This window comes from Urocitellus parryii, chromosome 11, assembly GCF_045843805.1.
Source record: "Urocitellus parryii isolate mUroPar1 chromosome 11, mUroPar1.hap1, whole genome shotgun sequence".
In the NCBI taxonomy this organism is placed as follows: domain Eukaryota; kingdom Metazoa; phylum Chordata; class Mammalia; order Rodentia; family Sciuridae; genus Urocitellus; species Urocitellus parryii.
In genome coordinates, this window is record NC_135541.1 from 10,300,006 (window position 1) to 10,309,637 (window position 9,632).

The 9,632-nt window shown below is 54.1% G+C and overlaps 1 protein-coding gene across 1 annotated transcript; it reads left to right on the forward strand.

Annotated features, from left to right (window-relative positions):
* The first annotated feature begins 671 nt into the window (after positions 1 to 671).
* Srarp (steroid receptor associated and regulated protein) lies at positions 672 to 2,850 on the forward strand. The gene is made up of 2 exons (XM_026400862.2): positions 672 to 774; positions 2,293 to 2,850. The coding sequence occupies exons 1-2, from the start codon at positions 705 to 707 to the stop codon at positions 2,727 to 2,729; spliced, it is 507 nt and encodes a 168-aa protein (XP_026256647.2). The 5' UTR covers positions 672 to 704; the 3' UTR covers positions 2,730 to 2,850.
* The last annotated feature ends 6,782 nt before the right edge of the window (positions 2,851 to 9,632 follow it).

The following is a 9,632-nucleotide window of genomic DNA, read 5'->3' on the forward strand; positions in this document are numbered from 1 at the left end:
CAGTGCGTCTTTCTACTCTGGCCAGGAAAGGTTAGGTTCCCAGGACTCCTGGGATTAGACTGGGCTCAGCTGCGGAATTCAGGATCATCTCCTCAAGTCAAAAGTCCACAGCCTTAATCACATCTGCGGAGTCCCTTCTGCCTTGGAAGGTAACCCATCCCGGGGTCCTGGGACGGGGACACCTCCAGTGGACCATGATCCTGCTGGCCACGCCGGGTTACCTCTTTTTTATGGAAATGATGCCGTTCCCATTTAATGCAGCTCGGTCGACTTTCCTTCTAAAGTCCATCTCTTTTTCGGTGAACTCAGTGGTTTTGCCTGAGTATCTGCAGCACCCCGTTTTAGATGGGAAACAAACCAACAAAGCGAGGTGGTGAAACGGGCAGTTAAAGGCAGATTTGGGAAACTGAGGCCTGCTGAGAAGGTTCCAGAGACCCAGCCCAAGTCAGGAAGCAGCTAGGGTTGGGAAAACATAGTGTCCGTTTCATAGGAAACCTGTCCCCTGGACCTAGCAACAATCGTGTTGACATAGCCCTGCTGATCAAAGCAAGCCCCTAACTGCCCTGGGCCAGTTCCTGCAGCTCATTCAGCGGATCCGGTCCGGATCTGGTAAATATAAAAGATCTGGTCCCTGGAGTGGGGTGGCTACATCCTGCAAGAGGTAGCGAGGACTTTGCCAGTCCCAGGCAGGCACTGTGAGTGGCATGGCTCCCTCAGAGGACTTCAGGGACTGGAGAACCAGCCTCAAAGACACCGGCCTAGAGACCAGCTCTGGTAAGGGGTGGCACAGGGCACCCCAGCCCTGGAGAAAGATCAGCTTCGGTAAAGGGGAGGTGGGCAGGCCAGGTGGGGGTCTGACGACACCCCACAGTGGAGTGGGGGGCTTCACGTAGTGCCTGAATTGACCAGCTGACCAGAACATAAGCTTTCTTCTGAGTCCATGGCGTGGTGAAGAGGGCAGAATTAAGAGAACAGGCATGTTGTTTGGTTCACCTGAAAAGTTAGTTTTTTAAGAGAACAGACTGTGGTTTTAGATAGACCAGCTCTGACTCTTGCTTTATCGATAATTGATTTTTTTTGCTCACTCTTCTACCACCTAATAGGCTCTGAGCTAGGGAGAAGGTGGGGTACAACAGTTAGAGTAGGGATCCCCAGGTAGATGACACCGGGCGTGGATAGGACTCTCTGAGGCCATGGACAAAAGTATGTGGGGAGAAGCCAGGTGAGATGGTGAATACCTATAATCCCAGGGATTTGGGAGGCTGAGGCAAGAGGATCCCCAGTTAAAAGCCTGTCTCAGAAACTTAGCAAAACCCTGTCTCAAAATAAAAAGGGCTGTAGCTCATTGGTAGTGCACCCTCTGGATTCAATCCCCAATTCCACAAATAAAATTAAATTTAAAGGGCTGGGGAGCCAGGCACAGTGGCGAATGCCTGTAATCCCAGCATCTAGGGAGGCTGAGTCAGGAGAGAGTTCAAAGCCAGCTTCAGCAAAAGGGAGGCACTAAGCAACTCAGTGAGACCCAGTCTCTAAATAAAATACAAAATAGGGCTGGGGATGTGGCTCAGGGGTCAAGTGTCCCTGAGTTCAATCCCCAGTACCACAAATAAAATAACATTAAAAGGACCAGGGTATAATAGCTCAGTGGAAGAATGTTTGCCTAGCATGCATGAACCCCTGGATTTAATTGCCAATATTACAAAAATGTGTTTAAAATAAGAAAAGACTATGTAGGGGGACAGTACGTGGAGCAGCACAGTACGCCCCAAGAACCACCAACACCCACATGAATTAAGCTTCAGTTTCCTCACCTCTAGGAGGTGGCCCCGGCCGTCCTCTTGATGGAGGACCCTGCTATTCCCAGTGTGCTCCATGGACCCACAGGCGCAGCCTCTCTTGGGAGCCTGCTAGAAGAGCAGAATCTCAGCGCCCCCACCCCCAGTGAGCTGCCCTCTAACAAGGTCCCTGGGCAGTTCAGGTGCCCAGGAAAGTGGAGGAGCCCCGATGTGCTGAACTTGAGGCTCCAGGGTGGTGATGAAGACAGGGTCTCGGGCTGGGGGTGCAACAGAGCTGTAGGGTGCTTTCCCAGTGTGTGCGAGGCCCCGGGTTCCACCCCCAGCACCACCAAAAACACATAGAGTAAAAATGAATCCATGCTGACCCCGTATTCTGAACCCCCAGCTGTCCTGTCACGTGGGTCACTTAAGCCCTACGGAACAGATGAAAGGATGCACTGGGAGACCTCGTCCCTGGCTGTGCCAACACCAACCTTGGTCTTTTCCTTCCTTCTAGGTGGGAAGCGGGCCCGCTGTCACAAGGCCATCCCTACGGCTCACATGACTTTCGTTATTGACTGTGTCCGTGGGAAACAGCTCTCCCTAGCAGCTCCCCGAGTGCTGCCCCAAGTCCCCAGCCCTAGCCGGGGACCTGCTACTCTGCCAATGAAGACCTATATTGTGTTCTGTGGGGAAAACCAGCCCCGATCAGCTTTGGACATCCCCCGGGGTGGGGGGTGCCTTGCCCAGGCCAAGGATGCCCTGCCACCCCGCCCACCCCGCAGAGGGGCTGTGGACCCTGCTTCCCTCCCAGACAGCCCGCCCTGCCCCCAGGGGACTCCTAAAGCCAAGGGGAGGCCCCTGAAGACTGGGCCTGCGAGGTCTTCAACCTGGGGGACAGTCAAGGGCTCCCTCAAAGCCCTCTCTTCCTGTGTCTGTGGGCAGACGGATTAACGGGAAGGGCCAGGCTGTGGGAGGAGGGGTTGGCATGCCAGGTCCCAATGCTCAAGGGCTGTGACTCCCAGGCCAGCCTCCTGTCCCCTGGGCCTACTAAAGGACAAAGGAAACAGCCAACAGGTGCACGTCTGCCTCCTCCATCCTTCCCGTCCCTGCCAACCTTTCAACAGAGGCGGACCAGGACCCCGCTGCGGGGACAGAGATTCACCGTTCACCCAGCAGATACCAGAGGAGCATCTTCTATGTGCTGGCCCTGGGCAAGGCCCGGGACCTCGTTCTGGTTTTCACAAAGCTTCTATTCTTGGGGCAGGGGGCGGGAAGAAGGGTTCAACAAGTAAGCCAATAAATAAAGAAGGCGATTGTGACCCGAGTGCTCGGCAGGAACTGGAGGCAGCCGCTGGGCCAGGCATGGCTGGGGGACAGCTTTCCTGATATGGTGCTTGGGAGAGGCCTTGTCAAGCAGGTGACACTTACAGGACCATTGGAAAAATGGGAAGGAGCCAGCTGGTGGGAATCCACCCTCTCCAGGGCACCTGCTGCATCTAGACCCGGCAGAGGCCGGTGCCCCTGCGTGACAGGCAGGGTCCGCATGTGGCTGCGGCCATCTTGGCTCAGAGGCAGGCCTGGAGGTGGCTGGGACGGGCCATTGAGGGTGGGTCAGGGGGTTGGGAGGCTCAGGGAAGTGGCCACAGGAAACTAACCCAGAAGGCAGCCTGGTGTCGGGGGGGATGTGACCATGGAAAATAGGGGGACCCGGCTTCCCAGAAGGGGTGGAGGTGCTCAGATATGAAACGGGCAGCACATTTGAACAAGTGGAGAGATGACTTATTGAGCATCACCCACCCCAGGCTCATACTGCCCTCTAGGGACACAGGAGACAAGGGAGCCAGGGAGCCTGGTCCTCACAGGCCAGTCAGGTTCCAGAGCAAGGCGGGGCCGCTCATGGTTAAGCACCTGGGTAAAAACTGCTGAACGTTCATTCATTTCTTCAGTGACAATTGAACTAGGCTTTACAAACCCTGACAATTACCACGGATTGACTGTTTCCCTGGTTCCTGGGAACTGACATCCTCATGATGCAGGTCTAAGGGAGCACAGTTTTGTGCCCATTTCACTGGTTAGGAACCAAGGCCCAGAGAGGCTGAGAACTGCATTCAAGCTCCCACAGGCTGGTACAGTTGAGTTTCATCTGGTGCCCAAGTTCTCATTCCTAACAGTGGGCCTCCTTTGGGAAGGACCTGTCCTCTAGGCAGAGGGACCCTGAGAGGCTACACGTAACTCTCCTCTAGCAGCCTACAGCCTAGTGGGCAAGAAAAGAAGGGAGGCAGTTACCAGTTCCCAATAGCTATGATAGCATGTGTGGGGCACCATGGCACATGCCTGTAATCCCAGTCACTTGGGAGGCTGAGGCAGGAGGACTGCAAGTTCAGGACCAGCCTTGGAAACTTAATAGGACTCTGCCCCAAGTAGAGTATGAAGCTCTGTGGTAAAGCTCCCTTCTTTCGATCCCCAGTACCATAGTCATAACAATAACAATAATAACTATTATGGATTAGATATGAGGTGTCCCCCGAAAGCTCATGGGTGAGACAACGCAAGAAAGCTTAGCGGGGAAACAATCCGGTTATGAGAGCTTTAACCTAATCAGTGCATTAATCCCCTGATGGGGTTAACTGGGTGGTGGCTGTAGGCAGGTAGGTGTGGCTGCAGGAGGTGGGTCCCTGGGGGCACGCCTTTGGGGTATATATTTTGTCCTGGTTGAGTAGAGCTCAACAAGGTGCCACGTCCTGGTGCCACGTCCACCACACCCTTCTGCCAAGTTCTTCCTCACCTTGGGCCCAGAGCAATGAAACTGGCTGTCTACAGTCAGAGACCTCTGAGACTGTGAGCCCGGAATAAACTTTTCCTCCTCTAAAATGATTCTTTTTAGGTCTTTTGGTCACAGCAGTGAAAAAGCTGACTCAAACAATAAAAGTGAATAAAATAAAATTTTGAAACCTAAGTTTAACAGCAAGGACACAGAGGAAGGTGACCAGTTCACTCTGGGGACAGGGGGTCAGGGAGGGCATCCTGCAGGAAGTGACAGCTAAACAGATCTGACCAGAGATTGAGTACACAGTGGGAGGGGACCCACGGGCTTTACGCAGGAGGATCAGGGCCACTCGGTCTGACCATTCATTGATTCATTCACCAAGTATTTATTAGTCACCGCTGTATGCCAGGATCTGGGCTAGACCCTGGAATGGATCAACGAAGAAGACAGACAAAGCCCAGCGTGAAGGAGCTTGCCCTCGGGTTGGGGACATAAGCAATGCACATCTACAGAGCAGAGATCAAATCAGAGATCAAAGAGATCAGAAGCCTTCAGATCTTATTCTGGAATGGGACACAGGAAATTGGGAGCAGACAGTCTCAGGCCCAGCCTCACCTTTGAAAAGAATGTGGACAGAATGTCTGAAACCCTGGAGGCTGAGCAAAGGGGAGCCACTAGCGGGAAGGTGACAGTTATAATCTGGATGACGGGCTGGCAATGGAACTCAGTGGAAGAGCACTTACTTAGCATGCATGGGGCCTTGGGTTCGATCCCAGAAGTGTAAAAGTATTAAGAGTAACCTGGGTGACATATGTCCATTAAGAAAGCTGATAAAGCTCCCTGCCCTCCTTCTATCTTGAGGTCAGCCAAAGTCAAGGCATTGGAGGAAAGGGTGGTCTGTGGCTGCACATCTACAACCCACCAGCAGGTGTCGCCCTATCCTCAGACAGGAGGGCACTGAGCTTCTGGAAGCACCTGCCAGGCACGGGTGGGTCTGTCTTCAGAAGCCACAGCCCCTTTCATCCGGAATAATAAGTGTTCATGCTGTGCCAGGCATAGTGACATTTCAGAATTTAGTAGTGGGGGTCTGGTGAAGATTCAGAGGGACCATTCGTTTATCACTTGCTCAGTAAAGGGGGCTGTCACTGTTCCTATTGTCCAGATATTTTTATTCTATTATTTACTTATTTTGGTACCAGGGATTAAACCCAGGGGCTTTTAACCACTGAGCCACATCCCCAGCCCTTTTCTTTACTTTTATTTTGAGGGTCTTTCTAAGTTGCTTAGGGCCTCACTCAGTTGCTGAAGCTGACTTTGAATTTGTGATCCTCCTGCCTCAGCCTCCGAGCTGCTGAGATGACAGGTGTGTGCCATCACACCCGGCTGAATTCATTTTTTCCCCTTATAGTACTGAGGATTGAACTCAGTAGTGCCAACCTCTGGGCTACTTTCCAGCCCCTACTATTTCTTTTTTTATTTTGATACCAGCCTCCCTGCGCTGCCCAGGCTGACCTTGAACTTGCCATGCTCCTGCCCCAGCCTTCCGAGTCTCTCTCGGATTACAGGCGTGCCTCCGGGCCAGACAGTTCTTAGGTACCACATGCAACACCAGTTGACTTCACCAGCTCCAGTCTCGGGAGTGGGTATGATTTTCATTGCCATTTACAGATGAGGAAATGGAGGCACACAGAAGTTCAATACTCTGCTCATGGTCACTCATCAGAAAGAGGCAGAGCCCAGGTGCAGACCTGGCGTGGAAGCAGAGGGTGCTTTAGCGCTCAGTGCACCTTGATGAATGTGTAAGTGAGGAGCAGTGAACACTTCCCACGGACCCAGGGCAGGGCCTGGTGTGCACGGGAGCGTTTGGTGACTGAGTGGGTGACTGGCCTTCCACATGGTGGAGGAGCGAGCAGGAACACGGGAAAACATGGGAAGACGATGGCTTCAGGAGGGCACCCGCATGGAGACCCTGGGACATGTTGGGAGGTGGGGCATGTCCCGCTCCCTCCCCCACTGCAGCTCTGGTCAGGGGCCGAGGCTGGTGACAGGAGAGCCATCGGCATGGAGGTGGGTGACTACAGCCACTCAGAGAAGGCTTGGAGGAGGCCGCCTAAAGGCCCAAGGTTAAGGGTGCGTAAGACAGTTCTGGCTGGGCTAGGGACGTGTATGACTCCGTGGCAAAGTGCTTGCCTAGCACGCAGAGGCCCTGGGATCCACCCCAAGCACTGCCTAAATAAACGAATAAATATTTTTAATTTTGGAATAAGCAAAAAAAAAAAAAAAAATCCCGGGTGTCTCCAATGCTGTCTGATTCTCTGGGGGCCGAACTGCTTTACTTGCCTTTGAGCCATTTCACAACTCTGTGTATTGTAACAACACACAGGCATGCGGCACAGGTGTGTCTACCGTAAACAGGTTCCGTCCTGCCCTGTGGATGGGGCCTGGGATCCACACCCCCACCACAGAAGAAGCTCATTCACTCCAGTATTCCCCGATCTACAGCTCTGTCTGTCCTCGGATTCCCCCCTGAACTGGTCACTACATCTTACTGGTTCCCTCCTTAACTGAGAGGTGAGTAAAACCTCTGTGTGTGTGTGTGTGTGTGTGTGTGTGTGAGAGAGAGAGAGAGAGAGAGGTGTGCTGGGGATGGAACATGGAACCCAGGGCCTTGCACACACCAGGCAAGCGCTCTACCCCTGAGCTCCACCCCAGACCAAGGCTGTAAAATCTTCAGTGACAATGTCAAGTGGAAAACCAGCCTGGGGTTACCTCAAACAAGCACAGAGCTACCACATAACCCAGCAGCTCCACTCCTGGGCACACGCCCACGGGCACAGGAGGACACGCTCACACGAAACCCGCTCACACGAAACCCGCACGTCAGCAGTGTGAGTCACAAAAGCCTAGAGGTGAGAACAACCCACGTGACCATCGACTGACCAATGGACAGACAAACCACAGTGTGTCCATACAGCATTGAAACAGAGGTGGCTTGACCTTAGATTTTTTTTCCCTACCAACCAAAGTTACAGGTGCTTACGGATTGACTCCATCAATCAGTAAGTGGAAGACTTCACTGAACCGGTGAGGGATCAAGTTTGGTGCTGGAGGTTGGCTGCCATGCCTCTCAGGACGCTGTCCCCAGCCCCTGGTATGTAGGTAGTCAAGCGACCTGCCCTCTCCTCTCAGTTCCCTGGGGCCAGCAGCCTGGCTCTGTGCCCTGCAGGGAGCACCCAGAGGACCCTCCACCCCTTCCTGTAGCCCCTAGACTCCCACAGGAAGCCCCAGGGCTTAGGACTGGTCCCTGATGTCTGGGGACAGAGGACCCCTGGGGTCCAGGCTGAGGGCTGGCCTGGCTGTACTGACTGTGAACAGTACCCTCCCCAGAGCCCCTGGCTCGGCCACAGGCCAGCAGGTTCTAGCCCCTGCCCCCAAGGACCCTCTCTTGTTTGGGGCAGAGCCTGGAGCAGTGAGACTTTGTCTTGCCCAGAAAGCCACTGCCACCGTCTCACAAGAGCTTGGCATTTCCTGAGTTTACACTAAACCCCAGCTGGACGGCTCCTCAGAGCCACCCTGGGAGGGCACTGTGCCCACCTTGGAGATGCCGAGGAGCAGGTCTCCCGGGGCTTCCCTTCCATCGCTGTCCCCAGGGCCCAGACTGGGTCTCCTAAGAGGAGCAGGGGCTCCTCCCCTCTTGACTGAGGCTTGTTTGCTTATATTTTAGTCCAATAAACATTGACTTTGTTCCTTTTCCATCCAGACTTTGGAGCCAGAGGGCAGAATAAGCCCTGTCCCGCATGGGGAACAGCATCCAGGACTGACTGACTGGGAGCAGGCGGAGGGAGGTGGCGTCCACGGAGGGTGGGGGCCTGAGATCTTCATTTCACCTCCACCCTACCTTGCTGTGTGACCCTGGGAAAGGCCTAGCCTCTCTGAGCCTAGGTCGCCCCATCATATCAGGAGTTTGGGCTGGCTCCCCGAGAGGTGTCCCTGGCCAACCAAAGTGGGAGGTGAGGCTCTGCCCGCCCGCCCCCGAGGGCACGCAGGACTTTCATACCAGTGGGTTCCTTTTAAAGACAAGGTTTGGGAAGGAGATGGGAATCAGTCAGGCCTGAGGCTCCTTGGGCTTGGTGTCTGGGCTGGCTTCTAGGCCTTTGACCTTAAAAAGGGGAACATCTTCTGTCTTCTTGCCACAGGGCGGGGACCTTCTGTGAACCTGAGGCAGCACAGAGGGTTGGGAGCCACAGTTGAGTGGGAATGACCCTGGCATGTTTGCCAGAGGGAATGGTTGAAAGGTGACCCTGCGCTCACTGTCCTGGGCTCCAGGGAAGTTTCCAGAGGATCCTCCCCAGGTCCAGCTCTTGACTCTGGACTGACAGCAGGATGACATCAGACTTTCAAGTCCCCACTGTGCGTGACAACTCTGGGTCACTTTGGCCCACGCTGATGGGTTCTAATTGGAATCTGTTCTTGCGGATTCTATGATGAGGAGGAATTACCTTTTTCTCCCTGAGTTCTGGGATCTGGTCTGTGTCAGGGTCACAGAGGTCCAGGGTACCCTGTTGTTCTTGTCTCTGGGGCCTGCAGGTCGCCTTCAGAGAACAGGTAGTTTGCTGAGGAATGCGACCTACCTGTGCTCTTCAGCCAGACAGGGTGGCAGGTAAATGGCTTTTTAACAGTGAAAGTGTGTGGGGTGGGGGTGGTCAGCACAGTGGCCCTAGTTTATAGAATCATTCCCTAACCTCACGTTCCTACTACTCATGGTCCTCTATCACTCTTAGAGTCTGTGACACCACCTGGCCTAGACTGTCCCACAGGTCCACAGGACAGAGGGTTACATCTTTTCCACTTCCAGGACAAGCCAGTCCCCTTTTCCTGAAGGAGCTGCGGGTGGGTGGTGGCGACCACGGCTTCCTGTTTGGGTGGAAGTAGCCCTGTGGGTGAATTGAGCTGGGCTGACCCAGCTGGATGACCTTGGGCCAGTTGCTTGACCTCTCTGAACCTCCCTACCCTTCACCTAGGATTATAATTAGTACCCACCTTGCAGGACTGCTGTGGGGGTGAGCAGGGCGCCTGGCACGCACTAG

Excerpts from the sequence above, each read along its gene's own strand:
- Srarp (XM_026400862.2), top strand. The coding sequence starts at position 705 with ATGGCTCCCTCAGAGGACTTCAGGGACTGGAGAACCAGCCTCAAAGAC. Across the intron at positions 775-2,292 it reads CGGCCTAGAGACCAGCTCTG|GTGGGAAGCGGGCCCGCTGT; the intron begins GTAAGGGGTGGC and ends CCTTCCTTCTAG.